Raw genomic sequence first — 27223 nt, forward strand, 5'->3', positions numbered from 1 at the left:
AAAGGACTCATGGACATGGACAGCAGTGTGGTGATTGCCAGGGGTAGAAGGGTATAAGAAGACTAAATAGTGGAAAAAAATACAATAAAGGTTAAATAAAAAATAAAAAATAAACAACCAAAATAAAAATCAAAAGTGTGGTTTGCAGATGCAAACAAAAAAAAAAAAAAAAAGAGAGAGAATTTCTTCTCTTCCTGAAGCCTGTCAAATGGAAGGCATTTCAGTAAGTATTTGTTGAATGATTGAGATGACTGACTAACATCTGAAGCAAACATAAAATTCATTGGGATCCTACATGGAGACAGGTTAATGGCCACATTTCCTGTTAGTTTGAGGATGCTGAGCCTTACTTGAAACCCTTTGAGAGGAAGTACTCACTGGGGCCTCATAAGCCTCAAGTGGGAGCATAGGCCTGCACACTGACAATTGGACTCCCCTGGTATTTTCATTTTCTGATAAAATCTCAACACAGATTGAGTTTAGGAACACATTCTGACTTGAGGTATGTAGAGCATCCAATAAAGTCAGAGCATCTTTATGGGTTTAAATAGAGTTCTTATTTTTCAATTGGCCTTTTAAAGATACTGAACTTGGTTTCCAAATGGCCAGGCATCTGGAATTCTTGTTGACATTAAAGTTAGAATATGTGTCAATGACAGAGCTCAATCAAAAATAAAACCAGTTTGTGTACATATACTCTCTAAACTGTTCCTGCTGTGTAGTGAAGTCTTGAGTACTTGCTCTCCCCTAAAGATCTAAGACTCGCAAAGAATGCAGTTTCTTTGGTAAACATGTTTAGGGCAAAGCAGGTGTGATTAAGATCCTATCATCGGTTGATGAGTTCACTCCCCTGGGCCAGGGACCTGTGGTTCATTGGTGTATTTGGACCACTGGACTAACAGGCCTTATTTTTCATAAGTCTGACCCAGTGGTGTTATATTCTAAAGGAGAAAGAATATTTTGTGCTGGAATTCACTTGAGACAGGGCAGAAAATATATAAAAGCATATTAGAGAGGTTTTTATTATATTTATTGTGTTTAAATGTAAACTTACCATTCTTCTTGGAAAGAAGAATTCATTCTATTTTTTAATTTGAGCAAATAATGTAAAGTCACCATTTAAACTACTGTTAACTTTTTTATCTCAAAGTAGCTAAATGGCGTTGTTGCTCATGTGGGAATGGAAATTAGCTTTTGGCATGAGCCACTTTAATTGAAATCAGTTTGTGGGGTGAGTTCCAATGCTGCTTGACAGATGACATCATTTCCTGTACTTTTCCCAGCCCTCACTGTTTTGCTAAGATAGGATGAAGCTAAGTTTAACTTCAAATTTTAAAGCAACTATACACCTTTTCCTGACCTACTTAGAATACTATCCAAATTTTTCACCAAACCATTTCTTTTGTGTACGCGCAGATAGTTTTTTAGTTAAAAAACATTTTGGCTGAGACATTTTAATAGAATCATAGGAACCTAAAAATAACAGTTTGTTTTCATCAGTTTCCTGGGTTTCTTGACTTCTATGACAATTCTCCAGCAAAGGAATTATTTCTACTTCTATACATGGGGAAATGAAGATAAAAATATATTTAATAGCAACCCACTTGGGGCTGTGTAAGTGCTTAGGACACTATGGGCAAATTCTCAGTCTCGGTTTTTGAGCATATCTCTTGATATCATTTCCAGGTAGTATGATTTACATAAATAGATGTTAATTTAGTAAAATTTTATATAGCATCTACAAATAGGCAAGGGCTACTCTGAGCACTTACGAGGATATAGTTAATAATCATGATGCTTCCCACTCTCAAGAAGCTTTTAGACACATAGGCTGGACATAGGAGAAATAACTTTAAAAAAATAGGTTTGGTTATATAATATACACTTCAAAAGAGATGTATAAAATACTCCGGAGTCAGAGCAAAGAGGACTCATATCTAGAGGGAGGAGAGAACAGAAATCAGAAAAGATTGAAGGAATAAAGAGACGTTTGCAATGAGTCTTGGAGATAAGTAGGATTTCAATATTTGTTGAGAACTGTGTATGTTTTATGTTGTGGGTTGAGAGTTAAAGAGACAAAGAGATGGGTTAAAGACGAGAGTCCATGAAGAGACTAGCTAAAACAAAGTGCCTGGCATTCTGTACAGCACATAGTAGGCACTCAGAAATATTTGTTGAGCGAATGAATGACTGAGGAGTAGGTCAGGGACTGAGTCATATGACAGGAGTTTGCCCATGGGACCTTTGGATGCTGAGGGATGGAGGCCATTCTTTATACAGGAGGGATAGAGAGCCTTTGATGGTGTTTCAGTACGTGTGTGACGTGTTCTTGCAACACTGCATCAGTTTCTACTTGACTTACCGAACTGTTTGGTGCTTTGTGAGGGCCTAATCAGAACTGAGTTCTGGCACCTTCCTTTTCCTGTTGTCATGTGGAGGTTTGTGTAGCTCCTTATGAAAATGGTCCTTTCTCCTGACATCAGCAGCCACTCTTTGGTACTGGACTGAGCATCCTAACAAGGGGCGCTGAAGAAGGTGGCTGCTGGAGGAGCCTTCTCTCTCCTCCGGGGAGAAGATTTGGCCTCCATGCTCCAGGAAGACTGAGCAGAGGAGCAAACATAAGCAGCTGATTGTTGCTCTTGCACAGAAGAAGGGATTCTCTTCCTAGGTAAAATTGGCCTTTTCTCTAGGTATTTACTGCCACAGCTTGGAGGACAGAGCAGCATAAGCCAAACCTTTCATGCCCGGTCCTGGCCTCCATGTAGAGGGATGTGTCAATGAGGATTAATGATGAATTCAATCGAGCCTTTATTCTTCTCCAAGTGGGGTAGTTACTGTTTCTGGAGGACTAAGGAACAGCCTAGGGTTTTGAACTTGTTCTCCTGCCTGAACTGCTGACATAGACGCAGCCTAAACGCTAGAGAAACGAGAGTCCATGCCTTGCTCTCACTCTCAACAATAGGCATCTTGTACTCAAGATTCTCCTAGGGTGTCTCCTCATCTCGGGTCTGCCTGTCTGCTAGCGGCCTCTCTGTCCTGGGCCCTACAGCCCCCACTTCTGCAGGTGACAGCGGGATAAAGAATGAATTTCAAACACTGCAGGTCTTACTTTGTTTAGGGTTGCTTTTGAAACAAGCAGCTTTCTCTGAGCCAAGTCTAGCAGTCTGTACTCTCAGGCAGTCTTGTTACTAAATGTCATTGTAGGGTTTTTTTCCCTTCTTTTTTGCTGCCGCCAAAATTTCTTTTGACAAAGATCCTTGGAATTTGTCACTCTGCTGTTCTCCTGGGGCACCTACCTGGGATTTGAAATCTTTTAAAAGAAAAATTATTATCATGGTAACCTTGTCTAATATGGTTACTCAAAACACTACTTTCTTGGTATAAATTACAGAAATGATATTGAGTGGTAAATTCTGCTAAATCAGGGAAGTCATTTAGCAGAATTAAATATTAAAGAAACAATTACACGCATTTTAAATTATTTTATACATGCAAATGATAACATGTTTAGCATTGTCAATTAGGTTACTTCTGAATAAATATATGAATTTTGATGAATCATTTTGTTTTTTCTTTAAATTGCTACAAATCAACTCATGTGAACTGATGCAATCTACGTACTTAAATTGCGAAATTAAATTATTCTTTTTTTCTTTTTCCTCTTCAAGTCCAGCATTGTAATATTCGCTGTATGAATGGAGGTAGCTGCAGCGATGATCACTGTATTTGCCAAAAAGGATACATAGGGACTCACTGTGGACAACGTAAGTAATGGTAGTTGTAAGTATTCCAGATGTTAACTTATGTAGACAAATATGTAGACAGATGTGTAGACCAAAAGAATACAGAGATCATCACTGATGGATTTTATTTGTTTACCTGGGACATGATATTTTTACAGATGTCCAGAGGCTCTTATAGGTCAGCAGGTCACTTACTCAACACACTTAGCACCGGAGATAGGAACATTGGAAATGGGTCGTTTGATTCATTTTCCTTTGGTTTATCTTCACCACCTCACTTACCTCATTCCTTTGATTTGCAATTGCCACTGAAGGCAATTTTTCATTCCAGATTTGCAGATTTGTTCATTCCAGCCATATACCTTCCATTTGATCACTGAACATCTGCACCTGAATTTTCAAGAAACATCTCAGATAAAGTATTTAAAAAATCAGTATCATCTTTCTCCTCAAACACGTCCTTTCTCTTGATTAATTGTATCTGCATCTCTCTAGTTTTCCAGTCTTGCTTCTGTTACTGTAATAGGTATGATATGGTGTTCAGTTTGTTGGTTCATTCATGAATACTGTTCATTGCATGTTTGCTCTTAGTCCCTGTGCTTTGCAGAAGCCAAAGATTCCTTTTAAAAAGCTTATTTCTTATTACACCAAGATAAAGATATATACCCTGCAGAAAATTTGGAAAAGTTAAAAAATATAAAAAAGAAAATTATCCATAACTCCATCATTTCAGATATTACCTTCAAGCCTTTTAATGCATATTTGGCACATGAGATCTTATCCTTTGTATACTGTTTCATACTACTTTCTAACTAAACATTTTATTAAAAGTATGTTCCATGTTATTAAGCATTTTAAAACACACTTTAATGGTCACAGAATACTCCATTATATGGATGTTTTACTGTTATTTAACGAATTCTTAATGATGAGCATTTATTCCTGTTGTTTCCAGTTTTTGCCATTGTGTGTGTGTATGTGTATATGGTTGGTATGATTAATAATGCTATTAAAAACAAACCCAAAACAATGCCCCCATGACTGTCCACACGCTGCAGGGATTGAGAGTCATGCAGCTCGCTGGCATAGCGTGGAGAAGAAAAAGACAGGATGGTCTTTCCAGCGTGGAGGGCCTTTGAGCTGTCTTGAGGGTCAGTTAGGGGTTCACTTGTCAGATGATGGATGATGGGCCTTCTAGGCAGATGGCCAGCATGGGCCAAGGTACTGGAACATGACATAAGGATGTTGAACATGGCAGGTGCTTTGGTGTTGCTAGAGCTTCAGTGCTAAGGGAGTGATGGGAAGAGAGGTAAGGTCAGAATGGAAGCCATGGACCAGGTGTTGAGGGTCTTGATGCCCACCGTATTTTTGTCCCAAGTGGAGCCAGTGAAGAGGAGTAAGATAACACCAACCAACAGCCCAACCAACAACATTCATCTTTTGAGTTATTTACTCTATGCTTATTGTGTGCTAGGCACATTTACAGACCCCTCACATATATTAACTCATTTACCATACCACTAGCCCTTTGAGTCCCAGGCCTTTATTACCTTTCTAACAGATGAGGAAACTGGGGCACTGAGCCTTTAGTGACTTGTCTAAGCCTCCCCAGGGAGTCATTAGCAAAGCTGGAATTTGAAACCAAGCAGTCTGACTTCACAGCCCATGCATTCAATGCTGTGAAGCACTGCTTGTACCTTTCACTTACAAAGGTTTACAGAGAGAGAGAGATCACTGGGGCTGGAGTGTGGAGGTCAGACTGGAGGGGACAGGAGCCGGAAGAAGGCAGGGTATTATCAAGACCATGGCTAGAGAGAAGGGGGGCTGCAAATGGTTTCGAAGGGGTTTTTGGAAAAAGAATCAGAAGGAGGTGCTATGCCTCTCCTCTGCTCCGTTTGGTGTCTCCAGGAGAGTTTAGCCCAAAGCCCAACACACAACACATGCAGTAGCTAGGGGCTGTTGGCCTACTAAGCTCCTTAGAGTAGATTCTCTTGGAGATCTGAGTGGCTCACGTGGGTATAGGCAAAATGCAAGGGGACTGTATGAAGGAGGAATTAATTTAAATGGAGGTATTAGGGAAGTGTAACGGAGGAGGGAGATCTGAGCTGGGCTTTGAAGAGCAGGTGGGACTGGCAGATTTGGTAGGGAAGAACCTACCACCTGTGGGAAAAGATGCCTAGGGAGACGCCATGCACGAAAGCGCTGCGAAAAATTGTAGAGAGAGAGAGAGCTGCGCAGGGCATGGGCTTTCAGTTCTTACTTTAGTGCATTTTTTTGACATGTAAAATGTCTCTCAAGCATCTCTGGACTTATTTCACCAATAGTTTCCATAGATTCTGTTATAACCTCATTGGGTCTCCAGGATGGTGTGTAAATTACTGAATGTCAGTATTAATGTTTTGCCATTTGCAGTTAATTGTGTGATTTTAACATGCCACATTTCTGCAGGGTGACAGCGGAGGGGTCAAAGTTTCCCTTCTGGAAATTCAGCATAAATCATAAGCAAAAGAGTCCACTTGCTAGAGTACAGTTTCCATCCAGTTATGTCTTTTTTTTAAAAGATTAAAGTTTTTTTCCAATTATAGTTGACACACGATATTGTATTTGTTTCAAGTACAACAATTATTATACATTTATATAACTTATGAGGTGATTCCCCCTCATCAGCCTAGGACCCGTGTGACACCACACGCCGTTATTACAGTGTTCTTGACTATATTCCCTATGGGGTATTGTACACCTCTGTGACTATGTCCATCGTTAGCAATTCCTATGTCTTATTCCCTCCCCTCGTCTCAGCCATCCCCTCAGTTCCCCTCCCACCTGGCAACTATCAAAATGTTCTCTGTATCTGTGAGTTCAGGGACACCTTTTATAAACCACCATTTTAGATGCAGAACTGCAAGCGCTGCTCGTATGCTTCCCGGATTGAGCCTGTCAGCACGAACACAGGTACCAGCTCACCTAGTCCAGGCAGTTTTACTTAAGAGTTTCTGAGGGACAGCCAAGGAGCTGGAACTGCAGGGTCACTGTTTGAAACTCGTACCAGGGCAATTATTTAGATTTTTTATTGTCCTTTCAGGGGACTGCATGTGCTATTTCTTTAGCATGTGTTCTCAGGGAAAGGCTCCCAGCTTCTCTCTCCTTGTTTTACAGCGGTCTGTGAGAGTGGCTGTCTCAACGGAGGCAGATGTGTGGCTCCAAATCGATGTGCGTGCACGTACGGCTTTACTGGACCCCAGTGTGAAAGAGGTAAGTTTTAAAAATGAATTAGTATAGAGATGTTCTGGTGGCTAAAGCTATGATTGGTTTAAACACACATTGGGTGTGTGCGGCTACTTCATGACTTCTGCTGAGCTTTGAGGAGCTTTCTGAATTGTCACTGGGACTGTCCCAAGGATGACAAGACAGTGGCCTTAAATCTATGTATCTTATTCAGTAATTCTTTCCAGTGGACTCTGGGACTCAGTAGGGAGCCTATGCATAAGTACCAGTTGGCATCAAGATAAAAGAAGGAGAATTTTCCAGAAGGGTAATGATTGAGCTCATTATTATCCTAGTAAATTAGAGAAATGGCTCCAAACAAAACATCTGTATGGAAAGGGAAAAATTTAGAGTGAAGAAAAACATACCTAAAGATCTATTAGGACCTATTGGAGGCCATAGTGGTGTACAAGCTCAGCATTCAAAATTCCCTGTAGAAACACTGAATGTCTGCTGCTTCAACGTGTGTGACTTTTCCGGTACTCACTGCAGCCTTCCCAGGTGTGTAATCATTGTCAGCTTTGCATTTGAGACGTTCACACACATAATAATAAACTTTAATTTGAATGTGGATTTTCCGTGTTCTAGTCTAATGCTTACTGCTGCTCCTAATTAAAACAAATGTTCTCCCCATAAATACAAAGATAATATTGAGATATATGTAGACATGCAATGTGCATAAGTGTCCTGCCCACCCTCTGAACTGAGGCTTTTTTGATCATTTTGTCTCCACATTCACAGCCATTTTCTTATCATTCCTAATTTTATAGTGAAGGTTTAGAAGATTCATTTCATACAAAACTGCAAAAATACTCATGGAAAGTATTAATTGAAAAATAGTCATAAAACTTTTAAATTGCAGTCATCATTTTTATCCAATGTTATATAAAGACCTTGTTTTTCAAAAACGGAAGGTAAAGATTCAGTAGTAGATGTTGAATATGTCATTTCAAAACAAAGACCAGACGGTGGTATGTGAGAAATTGTTCTCTGTTTCTAGTTTTACAAGTTTATTTAAATTCAGTTATTTGATGATAAAGCAACAATACATATTTTAGCAAGTGACTCTAGGTCTGATCACTGAGTACCACACAGATACAATACCACACAGATAAATTACATTGTATCTGTGTGGTATTGTTGTGTGATGGATGCAGCATGAACTCTTGGCCTTTATGTTGCATTTGGTACCATGCTGGAGTCCTTTCTTGAAACTGTTTCTCTTTACGCTTGCACAGATGTATTTTTATTAACTTGGAGCTAATGGTACCCAGAGTAACAAAGACAGATATTTTGATTAGGTAGTATCAGTCTGTGATGCCATTATTTACTCAGTGAAGATGCTGTAGGATTTAAATTGTTGAGATTAAAATTGTTAATGTGTAACCTGGGACATGATGTGTGAAAATAATTTTGAGATGATAATACTAGGTTCAATTTGTTTTAGAAAAATCACTAATAGGATGAAAATATATTTTACATCTAAGAAAGTGATTAATAATCTGCTGCAAAAGATAGTGATGCCCACAGTGCGGGTGTTGATAATAACACAACAACTTAAATAAAAAGGGCATGGTATTTAAATCCTCCTACAGTTATTTCTTTGAAGACTTGATTTTTTAAAAAAATATTTTATTTATTTATTTTTAGAGAGGCGAAGGGAGGGAGAAAGGAGAGAAACATCAATGCGTGGTTGCCTCTTGCGCACCCCCTACTGGGGACCTGGCCTGCAACCCAGGCACATGCCCTGACTGGGAACTGAACCAGTGACCCTTTGATTCACAGGTCAGTGCTCAATCCATTGAGCCACATTAGCCAGGGCTGAAGACTTGATTTTTGACCAACATTAGGAAGTGATATGAATGGATTAAGTTACTAAACTCAATTAAAACTAGCATATAACTCAAAGGTTTCTCCAACTTTTGGAGTCTTTTTAAATGTTTCTCTCCTGAAATTTGCACTGAGATATAAATATATGTTGGTCCCATAGAATCTTCACAATATCTAAATAAAATTATTCCCTAAATGGCAGATTTTCAGGTGTTTTCAGTAGTTGAAATTGGGGAACAGGAAGCAGGCTCTCTTTCATCACTAACTTTTCCTGTTCCTCCCTTCAATATAGTCCTAGACCTTCGGTGGCAGAGGGGATACATAAGTATAATTTCCTTCCCCACGTGGGTGAGGGGAGTCTTTTTGGACTCTAGAATTGTATTTCCATTTGTAGAATCTTCACTGTTTTCTGCTCTTGTGAAAGTCATTTGCTTACCTCCTCAAAGAATTAGAGGCAATATGTCCTTTTACTCAAATGTATGTTTGTGATTTCAAGAGTCCATAATAAAAATGTAGGACTGAGTCAGGACTAACACATCCAGAAGTGTTTAGTGTTTAGTGTGACTTCGGATGGTCAGTTAGTACACTGATTACCTCGTTTATTACCTAGGCTAGTTTATTGCATTGTTTAACTCCCTGGGCTAGTTGTAGTATGTTTTAATTGAGATGCGACTTTTTATTTTTAAAAATGAACTTTCGGAAGGCTTTAATGATTTCCTGGTGCTCCTTCCGCATTCTTCCTTAGCGCCCTCTCCACACCTCTTTTATATAGGACAAGCCACCTGGCACTGAAGCAGCAGGTTTCCATGTCCATCTGCCCCACTAGAGAGCAAGCTCCTCAGCAGCACCTATGGTTTCATCGTTTTAACTCCCACACTGAGCTCAATGTCTGATGCATAGTACATGGCCAATATAGGTTGAACTGGACTTATTTTAAAGTACCAGAAAATCTGGAGATAGGATGATCGGATATGAATAAGAATCTCCTGGGAGTAGTTGTTGTTTGCTTTCTTGTGCCAATCCTGGATATTTTTCATATGTTTTTCTGTAAGGACAGCTTACAGTGTTGATGCCTAACTGAATTCAGCCCCATCTTTTACAACTATTACATTTTAGGGCCAGAAGACTGCCATTTTTCATTGACAAGGATACAGAAAAAGAAGGTGTGTTCTGACCCCAACCAAGTGGCAATAAACAAACAAACAAATAGCAAATAAGCAACTTCCTGCCCTGATGTAACACACATGGAAAGCAACACAAAATGTCACTTATAAGTACTTCTCAGAATAAGCAGCTTTGTTCCTGGGAAATCTTGAATCTTTTATGCACGTATAACTATCTCAAAGAGCCAGTGGAAGTGTGGAATAACCTTTGGGCATGATGCTGGTAGGATCGGGCTCACTTTAAACCAATAAATGAATCTTGATCCACAAACATAGTGGTTTAGTTTGTGATGGAGATGAGCAGTGGATCCAAGCGTGAATTATGAATTCTAACCTTCATTCCACAAATGCCTCAGGTTATGAAATTAACTGGTCTTACTTGCAGCTTGTAGCCAGTAAAATAAATATACTTAAGAAATTTCTTGGCTAATCAGCTTCATTGAACAGGTAACAATAACATCATTTCCTATCTCTCTGCCCTCAGTGAAAAAGAAGTAAAGGTTTGTGACTTGTTTGGCTTGCAGTGTTTACTTTCTAAAAACTGCATGTGAATACCTGTAGTCACATTCTTCAGTTTGCCACCGTCTCTGTCACTCCCTATTATGATACATCCTGCCCAATTAATGTACTTAGCTGGCTTCTTAGCCCTTGTGAGCTCTTGCGTTTCCCATTGCCTGCCATATTCTCTATCAAAGATTGAATCTCTTGTGTTTTCTTTTATACCCTAAGTTTCTTCCCTTGCTCTTCCTCTTATAATTATTTTCTGTAAATGTACATTTATGGTTTTCCTGATTGCTCCCTCCTCTCCCTCCTACCTGCAGGCCATGTTTATCTTCTTTCTGCTTGGGCCTTGAGTAACCAGTAAAACTGACCATGGCCTAAGCTCAGTGGTGTGGTAGGTTGGCATTTGTTATTAGTATTGAAATGAGGTCAGTACCTATTTTGGTAACGATAACACAAGCTAATTGTGTATTACTATAGTTATTGTCAACAAAACTATGTGGAATCCCACTTTCTCTTGCCATTTTGTCTCAGAATGCAGACCATTTAAAATCTTCTTAAATTCTCTTACATTAAACACAGCAAGTCCTGTGCATGGATGAGACGTTTCAAGGTAATGAAAAAAGGGAGAATGATGAAGATAGACCTGAACTTGGAGATGGGGAGGGATAATGATACTTGGGAAAGAAGAGGATAAAAGAAAGGCATTGAAAAAACACAAAGAGATAATAGATAAACATAAGAGAACCAGGAGAGCCCCAGCTAAAGAAACTAAAGGCAAGAAGGAGTTTAAGAAATAGCCTCGCAGTTGTTCGACTCTTCAAAGGGTCAAGAAATAATGAAAATCACAAAAGGCCCTTTGATATAAAAGCAGGTGATGTGTACTGGGTACTTGGGGCATGCCAGGCAGCGTGCTGAACTTTGTTCTTTGGTGATTTGCAAAAACTTTTGAGAAAAGTCCTATTAAGAATCCCACTTTATAGAGGTGTAAACAGGGGCAGAGAGGGGCCAAATAGGTTGCTTAAGGTCAGAGAGCTTGTAAATGGTGCAGTCGAAAGCTGAACCCTGCCAGTTTGGCTAATAAGCCTGTGCATGGAATCACTGTACTATACTTGCATTTCCCTGGGAAGGGGTCATTAGTAACCATAGAGAGTTTTCTGAAGAACAGTAGAAGAAACCTAGAACTATGAGTTTTAAAGTGGAAGTAATAGATTTTTAAAAAGCCCCTCAAGAAATTTGCTAGATAGGTGATTTTAAATCTCTGGTAGAGTTGAGCTAAGTTGCTTTTAAATCATTTTGACAACCAAAGGAAAGAAGTCTTGAGTATTGCTTTGGTGCATGTAACGCTGGGTTTTGGGATATTTTTCTGTTTGATTGATTTTGATGTTTTAAAGATTCACAGCCCACTCATGGAAAGAGAGTGATTCCTGTTTGCAGTACATATAAGTGGACTCTAAAGGACTGAATCAACATTCTTAAATGTAGACGTACAAAATGAACATTGTCATTTAGTGTAGTTACCATGGGAGGTTATATAGTTTTCCTACAATATTACAACTGTTCAAACCATATTTGGAACCACATTTTTGGAATTACCTTTATAGAGTCAGCAATACATTCAAATGAGTATGTGACCTTTTTTTTTTTCCCCCACTTTCTGGGAGGCATTTGAGTTTTTAGAAACAGCCTAAAATAGTGCCAGTTTTAATGACTACAGCAGATGGTCAAACACTTCAGTTGTTTGGGGTCAAAAATGGACTTAGATTAGAAAGCAGTGAAAAGAATTATTTTGCATGACTCTTATAACACATGGAATTGGATTAATGTTTTCATGTCAAACTTTATGTGAACCAGACGATAAAGCCTAAATGCTAATAACAAAAAGTTTTCTCTCGTGACCCCATCTGGAGATCTTCACCATGTGCCATCTAAATGAAAGCGTGGACACAGACTCTTCTAAATTCCAATTCATTTGTTCAGTGTTAAATTTCTACCCACGTCTAAACTGTGAAGACAATAATTGGATTTTTGCCAAATCAAGAAAGTCTCTTGGCCATTTTGCTGGCTATTAGTTGATAAAGTATAGGGGAAAACATTATTGAACTGATAGCTTTAAGAAAAAGAACAATGGGGCATATGTGGAGTAGAATAAAAATGAAAGTATTGTGATAATTCACACTCTTCAGAGAGGCAGAACAATGGAGAGGGAACTAAGTCTTTCTTCATCATATTTGCCTTGTTTATGCAATTCCAGCATTAATTGAGCTGGACAATTTTTTTAAAAAAATCTATATTCTCATATGTAGAGTTGATATTTAAGAAACTTTTAAAGAAAATCATAACTTAGTTTCTCTGATGATAAAAGACTGATGATTTTGCAGAGATGCAAAATGTTTTATTGAACAATTAAAAAAACCAATTCTTTAATAGTTGATACGCATTTATTTTGTAAATCCAAGAAAGCTGCATTGTGTCTAATGAATGGAAAGGACTAACATAAAGATCCAAATGTGTAGTAACCAGGTAATGCATTTCAGAACCATTAACCTCATAAAAAGAAAGTAGAAACATGACCCCTCACAGAGACCTGTCTAGAATGCTTCGTGGAATCAGGAGCTGATTTTCTCAATGCCTTTTTTCCTCTAGAAGACATTAATGAAATGTAGATTTCTCTCTCTTTCTCTCTCTCTCTCTGCAAGTAATTTTTACAGTGCTGCATTTCTGACATTAATTTTACATTTTAGGTGGCTATTATTAAAATTCCCAGAGTAAATGCCACAGGCCGACACTCATTCTCAATGTGCCTTTGGAAGGCAGAGCTCTGTGAACTAGGCAATTCTTTCTCTTAAAGGTTACAAGCTATAAACTGTTGTTACTAACATAGATGGAAGCCCTCTGTGAGGTTTACTTTTTGTATTTAGTCTAAATGGAAACTTAATACCAATGTGCAGATAGCAGAGACAGAATGTCCTAAATGTTACCATCCATCTAAGTTGCAACATTTGGCTGTTGGTGGATCATTGAATAAACTTGATTTTCCTAGAATAGTTCCAGGAAATACATCTGTTGACCCAGACATTCAATTTTTGTGGTTGAGTAACTGTATGCACATAGGGAACATATGCTACCATGCCTCTCGAGGCTGCACATACCTGGTATGAATACGCAGAACTGGTGGGATGCCATTGTAAAGCAGTTCAATTTTTGTCACGCACTTTCTGTCCCTCTTAGCCCACTCAGTGGGCTAGTTATTCCTCTGTAGGTAGATGACATTTTTTGGTGTCTTTCAGAATTTCTCCCTTGTGGGTTAATGTGAGCAAAGGTATCTAAGTTCTTATTAGTTGTTTGCAGTTTCTTTCATCCGGTGATAAAGGCTCCAACTCCACTCCACATCAGCTTTCCCTTGCAGTGGACCGCAATTAGTTGGCGGAAAACACATGCATCTTTTGCCATGATAAATTGCTGGAATACAAACCAACTTGGAAAGTAGCAGCCGCTCCCTGTACCAAGGCTGAGCACCTGGCCCACCAGTCTCCACCATTAGACAGTCCCCAGGGTGAAGCAAACTGCAGTGGGTACGTATCATGTAGTCGGAGCAGTCTCCTGGAAACCCCCCGTCCGCCATGACTTGTTGTTGCAGTGTGGTCTTCTCGGTTTCTCCGAGAGAGCTAGTGATAGCTTAGCCCTTGCCCAAGTAACCCCATTTCCATCTCTTACCACCTTCGACGCTTTGATACTCTTGGTACGGGTGAGGTTTGAAGAGCTCTGTGATCACATTGTGATCTCCTTTGCAAATTCTGATCATAACATCACACTTGGTTTAGCATGTGGTACTTGTTGTTTTGGTGCATCAGTGGAAATATCCATTTTAATTAACATCCTCTTCTATTTTCAAAGCAAAGAATTTAATACAGCTATTAAACTTGATAAAATATTTAGTGTTATGGTTTTAACTTCAAAGACAATTTGTTTTCAAATTTATTGCTTTTTTTAGCACTATGAATGTAAAAAAATGAAACTAGTTTTTATAAGTTAGTAGCCACATTTAATATTTGGGCCACTGGTTTTTTTGGACCACTTTTTAGTCTTGGGTGCTCAAAACACTAGAGCTGCCTTGACCAATAGAAATATAATGAGAACCACATAAATAGTTTTCACTTATCTTGTTGCCACATGAAAACATAAAGAGAAAAAGATAAAATTGATGTTAATAATGTTTTATTTAACCCAATATATCCAAGTTTTATTTTGATTGATCCTTAGTATTGAACATTATTAATGAGATACTTTGCATTCCTTTTTCCATACTAAGCTTCTGAACTCCAATGCATATATTACTCTACACCTCAGTTTGGGCCAATGGATGGCCATGCACAGCGCTAGAACTTTGCTTCTGGTAGCATCAACCCTTCACCTAAGGTCTCAATTGAGTCTCCAATTTTCCATTTTCCTGCTGCTTCTTAACTTTTAAGCAACATTTTAGGGAATCAGCACCTGTATTGGTATTTAAAAGTAAACCAGTAAAGGAAACAAACAAACAAACAAACAACAACTGGAGGCCTCAGATTAGAATCTAATTTATCAGGATATTTAAGGATATTTAAGTGGAATTTTGTTCAAATATAAGTGAAAAGCAAAATCTCTTGTAGTCATGTTATTTAAAAATAATGATTATAGCAAATACTCATAAAGGCTTGGTGCTGAGCTAGGCCTGATGATGGAATCAAGAAGAATTACATGGTTTTTGTCATCAGTGTCTAGAAATCATTTTTTGGAGAGATAGAAATGCATACAGGAAATAATAAAATAACTAAAAACAGGGCAGAGGTTTAACTAGACAGAGTAGATGAGGGAAAGTACCGGTGAAGGGAGAGTAATGTACAAAGGTGCAGAGGCTGGAACTGGCGGGGGAAGGGAGCACACGCCCCTCCCCCCACCCCCAGGAGCTCCGTGCTCTGCCAGCTTCCTCAGTTTGGAGCCTCCTGTGACAAAGAGGGGAAGCACGATGTCATCTCGCGTTTCTTCAAAGAACGAAGGGTGTGTTTCGAATCTCTCTCTGGTGCCCTTCTATTCTACTGAACTGTGCTTCAGCACAATACCTGTAAGATCAGAATATGGGGATTTTAAAAATTCTCTTTTGTGTGTAGAAATGAGTGGGTGGACTGGTCTATTTCTCACACTGTTTTAGTTTAATCCTGTGGATAGCAGTCTGGAGACCCTTCTCAATTTTACATGCTCAATTGAGAGTCCTTGAGAACACTCAGTGTTTATGTTCCCTAGTAGTTATGGCCTCTAGGGAGTCTGCTGTTTTGGTTTATGAATGTATACTGAGCAAATATATGGGACTTTGTGGTCCAGATGATGTACTTTTTGTAGAACATTAGGCCTATGGGGATTCCATGAAATGAAGTTTCCATGGTCAATAGCATTTTGGAAACTCTATACCATGTCCTATTCTTGGAGAGGCACTGGGTGTGTTAGCGTACTAGCTCTTGGGAGCCCGGCAGGAAGGCAACTGTTTTTGCTTAGTTTAATCCAGCACTTTCAAATCAATTAATTTTATCATTCTCCCCCACCCTCCCACCCCACAACTTTCTCCTTCAATTCCTTTAACATCCTTATCCTAGAGATCGGATTCTGATTTTGACAGTCATTTTAAAAGTCATTTGTTATATCTGTAACATCTTCATAGTCTAGATAGGTATTTTAAATACCTATTTGATTCCATATAGGTATTTATATGATTCTCATCTATAGATGAATATTTGTCCAAATGTCTAGAGGATTTGAAGGAAGGTCTTCATCATGTAGTAACTCACTTTTTGTGTTCCTAAGAGGATGCAGTTGACCATAAATTAGGGCAATAGGAAACACCCATTCTCTGGGGTTCGGTTCTTTAATACTGTAATGTATCACCAATGCAAGCTGAATTATCTCATTAAATAGCGATAAATTCCTAGTTCTGAATGGTTTAGTGTGGTTGGCTTGTATGCCGTCTGATTCTTATCAGCCCTTGGGTGTACTACTTACCAGAACTGGGAGTAGCAGATATTCTTGGAGCTAGAGCTCCTTTTTCCAGTTTGGTTACTTTTCTTTCAAGGTCAGGTTGAAAGCGTCCTCAATCCTTTCCTGAGTACAGAGAACTTCACCAGAAAGCCCATCAATTTCCACACAACCTCGCTGACATGGCCACCTCTGGCTGGCTGGATCCCATCCACATTTCTGTTTGACAGTCAATGCATGTATTAAACATTTGGTCTTTGTCATTTACTTTATGGATGCCATCAGTCATTTTAGTATTTTTTTTCTCTAATGAATTCTTATTTTTCTCGCATTGCATTACATTTTAAAATAATTGGGTGACCCAGTCCATGTCTTTGGGGATGATGGTTTTTAACGATATTTTCTAAGAGATAAGGAATGAGTATATTCACCTTTTTAAATGTACATTTGTTGATTATTATGTTCATAAATTTACATCCAAATAAAATTGTCTAGAATCAGTCCCCTTTCATAGCTTTTGGGTAGCCTTATAAACAAGTAATAATATTTTAAATTTTCTTAACAATATTTTCTTCTTCAAATGAAATACTAATGACCTATTAATTTAAAAACACAAGTATATGTAGTTGCATAAACACGGATATATGTAAATACATATGATTATGTATTTTTTCAGTATTTCCTCTACAAAGCAAATTTGACCTGTCAGACCCCAGGATATGGGTTTTATGACTGTGGTTAATCTAGTCATAGTTTAGGGGACAATAGAAAGCTGATTTATATATGTCTTCCATCCAGGCTATGGTGCTTCCAGTAGACCAAAAAACGAAAACTATGTCTCATACTTCTTCCTTCAAAGTTGGATTGCCCTCTTTGAGGAAAACAACCCTTAAACACTGTAGAAAATTCTCTGATATTTTTAAAAAACAGTATGATTTGGAATTAGATAGGGCTATTTCTTTTCAGACCTTATTTAGGCTTCATTTCTTTCTACTGTGTTTTTCTACACTGCCAAGCTGAACAGCTATCGTAAAACCAAACAAAAGGCAACGATTCCGAGAAGCGCTCCCAGCCTTTCGCTGAGCCGGTCTGAAGTGTGCACAGGGCTCCCCTGTTTTCATGACTCCTGGGTTGTTATTCTTTATTTTCTGTGAATGAGAGGAAATGATAGGGAAATCATTTTCAAGACTAAATTTTATACCACAGGAGTCCTCCTCCCCACTTGTCAGTATTACATGACAATAATTTTAATGTTTTAATTAAAATGCCTAATGAAGAGACACCGTTTTTTTTTAAAATTGCTTGAAAATTCCCAGAAAATGGGTTAAGAAGTCAGACTCTTAGAAAAGTCCTGCTGGGTGTTGGCCGTGGGGCCTTAAGAAGTTATAGCATGGTGCTCTGCCAGTTTCCTTATCTGTGCAATGGGGGTAATAATACCTATCTCAGGAGACTGTTGGAAAGACTGAATAAGATCAGATGCAACTACGTAGTATAGGGCCTAGCACAGACATAATAGCGGTTTAATAAATATTTGCTATGAATAGTCTCATTCTCTATAAATTTGTACTTCATAATCCCCTCACCTTCTCCACGCAGTCCCACGACCCCCTTCCTCTCTGGCAACCATCAGTCTGTTTTCTGTGTCTAAGAGCTGGGTTCAATTTTGTTTGCTCATTAATTTTGCTCTTTAAATTCCACATATGAGTGGAATCGCATGACCATTCTAGGGGCAACTTTTGTAAAAAGGACTGAAAGTGCTAGTCCCGGAGGAACAAAGCTAGCAAAGCTTAAACATTGGGGGTATTTTAAACCCAGAAATTTCAAACCTCATTCATGAAAGCTCAGTTTTATTAAATGTATCCATGAAAAAGGGTATGAAATTAAGATGGAAGTAAACCATTCTTTTTTTAAAATATATTTTATTTTTTTATTCTTGTTCGATTACAGTTTTTCCCATTACCTGCCCCTCCATTACTCTCCCCCGGGAAAATAAATTGTCCTAAGATGAGAAGAGATGCAAGTTTATCCATGTGCATCTGTTATTTCCCAGGCACTGTGCAGATGAAACACACCCCTACCTTCTGGAGTTACATTTTAGTGGGAGAAGCAGAGAGTAAACAAGTCAACACAGAAACACCTATGTGCCAATGTGGTGGAGGAAATGAAGGACTGTGGAAGGTATGAGGGCAGAGAGTAATGCCACGTGTGGACCCCCAGACAGGGAGGCTCTCCTTCAGGAGGAGAAGTCACCCACTGTGTGAATAGTGAGAGGAAGTTTTCGATGTAGAAGGAAGAATATGTGTAAAGGTTCTAAGATGAGGCAAGTATTAGAGGAAATAAAAGAAAGCCTGGCTATGTGGACAGGCTTCAGACAGTGAGGGAGAGTCATGGGACATGAGGCTTGAGAAGCACGCGGTCAGGACTGCGCACCGCACGGTAAGACAAGTGCAGCGGTCCTGTGACCCCATTCGGGAGGAATAAGAGCCCTGCAGACGTTTTTACAGCACCTTAGAAGCCTGATGGCTTATGTCATCCATGAGAATCTGCCATAAAGAGCCCCCCAATGCTGACTCAATTAAGGTGGAAGAGTTCTTCTTGTAGATTTCCGGTGCCCTTCAATACCAGAGGAATCTTGAGTTTTCTGTTACCTAACACTGCTTTCTCTCTAATCCTTGTATTTCTACAAAGAATCTGACCCCCAGCTTTCCTCCAGGAAAGTGACTAAACTGGAACTTAGAAACCCTTAAAATACATAAAACAAGTACACCATAAAAATGGTTTGCTCAGACATTAAGCATTTTGAGATAATGCATGCTTTCGAGTGGACGCATGCAGACTTGTCCCCAGGGAATGCCTTTGGATGTCATAATAGCAATTCTGGTATCAATAAATCATTTACTATTTGGATAAGTCATGGCTACCACGTCAGTCACTAGATACATTTGTAATGGTTTTTGTGAACAATAACAACAACCACCTAGCAACATAGTGTTTGGTCATGTCATTTTTATTATAGCACATGTGGTTTTGTGGGCTTTGGTAGGATAAATTCTTACTGTCTATAATATATCTTGAAAATTAAACAGCCAATATTGTGTGAGGCCCACTGTGCACAGTACGTGAAATCATGCTGCATGGTGTGTGGCTTTATATAAGAATGATACTCAGGGTATTTGGCTAGTTTTTTAGTACTTTTCTGCTCCATGAGGGAAGGGACTCATCTGTCTTGCTCTCATTTTATCACCGATGTAAGGGGCACAGAGTAGTTCAGTGAGTATGTGTGGACTGGCTAAGTGAATAAATAAATAGTTTTTAGGCTCCCTTTATTTCTTAAATTCCTGTAACTCAAATAAGAACTGAATGCTCTTCCATCTCTATTTTCCATGGATAGCTTTCCCCTTGACCTTTTAAAACCATGAACAGTTTCAAATATAGCCAAATGAGTTCTGTGCCGTGTTGGTACCTCCGAGAAGCCAAAGTTACATGATCCCTTCCATCTATGCAGTGTTTTATAGACATGCACACTGTTTCAGTTGGTCCTTGGAGAAGTCTCTTGAAGAGAATATATTTTATAGCTCAGGAAACTGAACTTGGAAGGACCCTCTATGTCTTTTTTAAGGCAGGTGTCTAGGAAGGAGGTCTGTGTTTCTGTGTTTCTTAGCTCAGCCTAGACTATGGTGCATCCATGTTCTCCAAAAAATATTTGCTTGTCTTATAGAGCCACAGTCATCGCTAGCATTACTTTTAGCTATTATTAATTATCCTTTTATTTTAGTTCTAACTTTGTTCTTTCTCCCTCCCCATCTCACACACCCCTTTGATTCTCTTTTGGGCTGCTAATACTTGGCTCTCGCCACTCTCTGTGTCTCTCGATCTCTAGATCAAGTTTCAAAATTCTAAATATTAAGTGACTAAGCAAATCTTTTTGATTGAATTTGTTGAGGGGAGAGCTTGTCTTTAATCATAAGTAGATGTTGTATGATGAATAACACTCTTGCCCAGGCTGTGTTGAATACACTGATGGATGTGGGAGCCTGGCTGTAATTGAGCTCTGAATAGAATAGGAAGACAATGTGGCCCTGATGGAGCCTGAGGGCACAGAGGCACCGCGCCTCTGGATATATGAATGAATGAATGTACTGCTGCTGTGTTGCTCTTGCCTAGGATACCCTTCTGGTGTAATTTCTATAAGTGTGAATTTAGACCAGGTGTACTGGAGTGCCTGTTTAGGGAAGGGCTGAGAATTGGTTTTCTTTTGTGATCAGTTTGTTTTACTGATGTATGTGTCAGGAGATTCGCAGTTTCACTCATAAAAATGCCTGTGGGTTTATAGTAGAAGAATCGTCTTCTCTAGAGCATTGGCTCCTCGAGAACAGGAACTTTTGCCTGTTTTGCCACAGTGCCGAGGATTATACCTGACACACAGTAGATGCTCAATAAGTATTTGTTGAACAACAGAATGGTTCTAGCAATGGTTCTAGCCTTTCACTTTTAGCAACAGGACTGTATTCAGAGTGGACCACATGATTTGCTGTTGCGTTGCTCTACCGGTGTTCTGGCCTAAATCTGCCTCAGTTGCTTAAGGACAGCAAGCTCTAGCTGAGCTGGAGTTGGCATTTTATTCTTTTCTGTGACATTGTACATGCAGTTCTGTTCACTGTTTCAGTGGGTAGTTTCCTACCCCTCTGATACACTGTATTTGATTATGATATTATAATTGGCTTTAGTTTAACTCTACAAAATAGAATAGTGACTACAGCTTATCTGTGGCTGAAAATAGGAGTATAAGAATGAAAATAATTAAAATGGATTGCTTGGGGTAGCCTAAAGTGACATTGATTAATATGCTATCAATTTTATTCCCCTGAGAAACATTTGGTCCCAAGGAAATCTGGCTTTCAAAAGAAATTTAAATTGGGGTGTGAGGTTTTTGTCATGGTCTAGTTTCATTGGAATGGTAGTAGTAGATTTTGTTTTTTGCCTTTGCCTTACCCTGGTTTCTCAAAAAGGCTCAAAGCAGTCTCTTCACTGCAGAGTTATCCGTCTTCCATAGGCTGCATATTATCTTGCCAAGTCCCACGGAGGAGCCAATTTATAGAGTGCACTTGGGGCAGAATATATTACTATGTGAAGCACTTCAGAAAGCCGGGAAAGCTAATGTCAGAGGGGATATAATGTGGAATTTCCAAGGAGAGGCAGAGGGAGAAAGAGACTGATTGATTGATCTCCAAAGGGCAGGGGATATATTTCATGTTTCATAGTGCTAGGAGACAGCAGACTTTTAACGATGCTTTTCAATTGCCTCCAGAAATACAAATGTCACGTTTGTTAGATTTTTTAGAACTAATGGTCCAAAAGACTCTGCATTTTTTTTTTTTTAATCCATGGTACATGCATAGTGGCTCTATGTTCTTCTTTGACAGCGTCACAGTGGGTAGGTATGAAGGTCTGTTGGCTGAAAAGCAAATGAGAAAACTGGAGAGGAAGAAAAAAAATCAAAATAAGATGTTTGATAAATACCAAGAAAGATGGATGTTTCAGATTTTCTTTCATAATGTCAGTAACCATAAAAAAAAGATAAACAGAAATGTCATAATCTATCTCTTCAATTTTAAATTTACATTTTATAGCTATCCACTGACTCTCATTTCTCCTTCAAGTTCTCATTATACAATATTAAACACATTCCAGAAACTTCCTCTTCACTAAATAAGTAGAAAATCCTAGTATGAGATTATGCTATCACAGCAAGTATTCTCATCCAAAATATTTCAAAGAAGTTACAGGGCAGGCCAATTACTGTCTTGGGAAACAAGGAAGAACTTGTTCCTTTACCCCTCACAAATTTATCCCTAGGCTCTTATTATTTGGGCTCTTTTTACCCTGTTATCTTTAACAAATTCATTCCATCTTAGAATAACATTGGTTTTAATATAGAACTAATTGATTTCAGAATAAAGAAGTTATCTATTTAACGAACTTCTTCTTTTGACCTTGGGAAGTTAATACTAATAATAAGTCATAGTTCTAATGGTTGCTAAAAAGATATGCCCCTTACCACGCTTAGGACACTTTAGGTTGATAGAGTCTAAATGTGCACAGTTTTGTTTAGGCATGGAACAGGTATTTATTGAGTGGGAATAGTTCTTATGGCATGCAAGCCTGAAAGAGCCTGGTATATCACTTAATTTTTTCCCCTCGGTGCTTTATGAAGGGATAGAACATTGGGTGCTCTTTTCTTATGTGGCTGTTCTTTGGGTTAGTGTGGATTGAAATAAGACTTAGAAGCTACTTCAAAGAAGTCACATCTAAGGCAGGAGATTGCCAAAATATTTTCCTCATTGTTCTGCAGAGTCCTGAGCTGTTCCAGATATCCAGAGGTTTTAGAAAGCTTGCTTTTGGGAAACTGAGATTTTATAGAATATTAAAAAAATAAAAATAACAATTTGCTTCCTCCCCTTCTTTTTTGAGAGGGTGATAGAATTATAGGTTCAACTGTATTGTAGTTGAAACTACTAGTTTAATAATGGACCATTATTAAAATTGAGGAACTGGCCTAGCAGTAATCATGTAACTAGTTTGCTTAATATATGGAATTATTCTTAAATCTAATTAATGTGGTATTTTTAAGAATGGATTTTTGCCAAGAAATTACCCATTACAGGCATGTAAAGAGTAACTTGGTTATCACCTTCTACTATAATTGCTACATTCAGACATTTATCATGACACCCAACAAGACTTGGTGATGCTCCTGGTGAAACCTCTGACCCTACGTCGCGTTTGCCCTTGACGGCCCTCCTCTCAACGCTGTGTTCACCACTTGGGTACACAGTCATTGAAAGTATCTACAAGCTTTAACAAGTTGAAGATGCATTTTGCAGCTGACATATTTTACTTAAAAATAAATCATAGGATGCACTGCAGAGCACAGGTCTGGGAATGGAACATTAACTGAAGGTACGTCAAACCGCAAATACTTCTCGTTCATCCAAATCAAAGTATTTCCACACAAGCCTGAAAAAAATAACATTACCAGCAAAAGTATTGTCTTGTCCATAACTTTCTGTCATTATCCCATGAACTTTTTGAGCATAGATGTGGAGGTAGGAACCCTATGCTGTTTACCTTGGAGATTAGAATTTTCTTCCTTAGTTTCCTCTTTTAATGAATGAACTGCAGTGAATTTGAACCTTGTGCCAACCTTAGAAGGTTCGATTTTATCTTTTTATTTTTTATCTTTTTCTTCTCAAATACTTGAATCGATAGAATTACTTTCAATTCCCTAATCCCATTCCTGGCCAAAAATACACATTCTAATCTTCAAATTCTTTTTGTAGACAGAGTGTTTCAAGGTTGTTTGTTGGTATAAATAGCAATATTATTTTAGTAACAAGTCCGTGGTAATGGCTTAATTTCATTTTGAATTGAATTGTTAAGCTACACAAATCAATCATTTGGTGCCAACTGAAGATTGCTTTTGCAGGATATATGTCATAAGTAAACTAGTCTTAATGATACATGCCACCTTAGACCTTATGGGCAGGGGTTGGAAATAGGATGATCCTGCTGTATTAGCTAACTCACTTCTTAACTTTCATCATTCATGCATTATGGAGAGTCACCAACACATGAAATATTAAAGTAAAAATCACACTGTTGAGTAATCACAAGCTGTTGACTAATCTCCAGGGAAGGAGGGGCAATGAGCATTCTTTAGACCACTTAATTTAAGAAAGAACAGGCTCTGTTTATTTAAGAGGCTAGTTTGTCTGTTTCCTGATTGCATTCTTATTGTGAAAATGCCAGAATGTATTACAATGGATAAAATGAGGAAAAACTAAAGATTAATTTAAGTGGGCCAGGAAAGAGTGGTGGTAGATGTTGGAAGGTTTCCTTGGAGTTAATCAGTGGTTCATAAAATACTTTTTTATCTTGAGAGCTGAGTTTCTGATTCAAGTTACACAGGACAAAATATTAGTTGGCCTGAGAAAGAAAAAACTTTGGTTCACATAAATTTGTGCACGGATGCCTTTATCATGGGAAAATTGTAACTGGGGGTTCAAACCTTGTGCACATGATTCTGACCTAGTTATTTCTGTACTGCAAGTGCTCAGAGGAGGTACTGGCTAGACCTGAAAATAATGAATTAAGAGATTCCAGCTGGGATATGATGAAAGCATTTTTGTGAATCTCTGTATCTTGGCTGGACCACATGGGTTATAACTTGGAGAGGCCTAAACTAGTAGTACTATGTGACAGATTTATAGCCCAATTGATGTTGGGCATCAGAAAAAAAGACTGAGGTTAAAAAAATGACGTGAGAATTATGAAGTTTAAAAGAATTGCCATTGGAATGGATGCTGAAGAGGGAAAGCATGAATTCCTTATAAGAAGGGAAATAAAAATAATAAAGATTGATGATGGGGTATTGAATGGGAAGCAAGGTAGTTTGCTTTTCACAGCAACTCCCTCCTCCCAGACCCCTTGTCCACTTTCTCTGTTTCATAGTTTTTATCGAACACATTGTGTAGCTTATATATGATCTAGCTCTTCTACTACACTGTGAAGAGAGGGATTGCTTTTTGGGCCCCACCCACCTTCAGCTACTCTGTTGCATCTTCAGCTACCAGAGTTGTGTTTGTGACATAGTAGGCTCTCAATAAAAATTTGTTGAATGAATGGTGAAAATTTAAGCCAAAACTTTGTTTTAGTCTACCTTTCCTTCATCGCTCTCTCCCTCCCTCCTTCCCTGGCTTCTTTCAGCAATTACTTTTTAGAATGTGCTAGTACCCAAAGACCAAGCAAAACAAGATTCCTGTACTCCTAGAGTTAATAGTCAATTGGGACAAATGCAATTGTGTAAACTAAACTGGGGAGCAAGTGAACGAATGAGGGGGTCCAGAACAGAGTGATAAAATGACGTAACATGAAGTGCCCTGAGAATATAGGAAAAAAAAATGTAAATCAGACTGAGAAGTGAAGGAAAAACTTTTTAAAAGGAGTGGAAAATTAAGGATTTATAAAACCTAGAAGGATTTATGAGTTAATGAAGAAAAAAACTTGAATAAAAACACAGGCCTGGAAGAAGAAAACGGCATTTTCAGGGAAAATGTAGGAAGCTTGTTAGGAATGGAGAGATGATACCAGAGTATATGGAGTTTGGAAGAAAGCAAAACCGAGTAATTTACAAATAATTTGCCTGATGAGGTGTTTTGGTGTTTTCATTGGGTGAGTCAAGTATCCTGAGACTCCATAATGCTTCAGACCAGTAGGTGAGATCACTCAGTCACCTTTGGCCATCTTACTTTCTTATTTCCAAGCTTCCCATTTGCTCCTTCCCATCTTGATATCCCAGGCTACGAGTTAACAGAGCTCTAAAGTAGCACTGCCATTTCTCTGCCAGCACATCCTTTTGAGTTTGGAGACTTTTGTTTATGTTTATAATAACTGGTTGCAAGGCTGTAAAGTCTATGTTAGGACAATGGCCCTTTCATCCTGATTTTGTTACCTGTAATTGTGGGCAGGGATTATCCTCTTGCTTTCCCTGAATGAATGAATGCAGTTGAATGAATAAAAGAATGAATACAAATGAATTATTTCTGATCTCTAATCTCCAAGTGTTCTCCTCTGGAACCTGTTTTCATGTTTAGCTTCTGTGGTACTCTGATCTAATATGACCTTCCAATTTTAGTAGTTTTAGTGTTAATATATTTATATATGATGAATTTGTCATCCATATTTATTTAAATTTATATTTAAAATTAAATGAACAAAGAAGTGATTTTCATCAAATTGGATGCTATTTTGTGTCTTACTTGAGTTTCCAAATGGGAGACTCCTAATTGTCCTGATCTGATGTTGCATAGAAATCACTGCATACTCAACTTTTCCCATGTTCTTAATCATTTTATTAACATTTCTTTGAATATTTTCTAGCTCATTGCATTTATATTGGTCTTGTTTTATAATGATAAGAAGAACAAAGTTTAGGGTTAGATGTATCTGAAAATGGTACCTGCACAACATGGAAGCCTAGCACATATTTGTTGAGTGGGTGAATAAGGGATATTTTTAAAACATATATCTAATCATTAGCTGTTTCTGTCTTTAAGTAAAAGTCCAGGCTCCCTTGCAAGAGCCACCATGCCATTTACAATCTGGAACTTGCAGATCTTTTTGGCTTTATCTGTTGTTGCCACAAACAGTAATTCATGTTCTGCAGTACTAGTTCATAGCTCTGTGCCTTTGTTCATTCTATCCTTTCTGTCTGACAAATTCTTACTGATCCACCACATGTGAAAGCTTCCCCTAGTCATACTGTGGAAGAGTAACTTCTTTAATATTTTTAAAACATCTTATATACACTTCCATGATCATACCCATCGCACCATTTTACTCTATGTACTGAACTCCTTATCTAGCTTGTACACTTAAGACGGAGGTGCTGTCTTACTTACCTCTGTGTCTCTCTGGTTGAATATTGTGCCTCTGATTATAGTAAGGACTCAGTAATGTGTCTTGAATGAATAAATGGGGTGAATAGGCCAGTGCCACAGCCTGAGGATCACCCAGTTCCTGTAGGCCCTGCTCCACACCATGACGACAGGAGCCCTGAAATCAGGACAAGGCAGAAGAGGCCCAACCAAGAGCCGCAGCATCTGTAGGGGGAGTGCCCATCACCAGCTTCTAGAAAACCATGTGGTCCTGGCCTGTCTG

General features: G+C 38.5%; 1 protein-coding gene across 1 annotated transcript in view; it reads left to right on the forward strand.

Annotated features, from left to right (window-relative positions):
- Window positions 1-27223, forward strand: part of FBN1 (fibrillin 1) — a 223807-nt gene that overhangs the window by 40178 nt on the left and 156406 nt on the right. The window contains exons 4-5 of the mRNA XM_054565457.1: window positions 3669-3764; window positions 6900-6995. Of these exons, the coding sequence (XP_054421432.1) occupies window positions 3669-3764; window positions 6900-6995 (192 nt within the window). The remainder of the gene's footprint in view (window positions 1-3668; window positions 3765-6899; window positions 6996-27223) is intronic.

The sequence above is a fragment of the Pteronotus mesoamericanus genome, unplaced genomic scaffold, assembly GCF_021234165.1.
Source record: "Pteronotus mesoamericanus isolate MK-2021 breed Mesoamerican mustached bat unplaced genomic scaffold, CSHL_Meso_final contig_164, whole genome shotgun sequence".
NCBI lineage: Eukaryota > Metazoa > Chordata > Mammalia > Chiroptera > Mormoopidae > Pteronotus > Pteronotus mesoamericanus.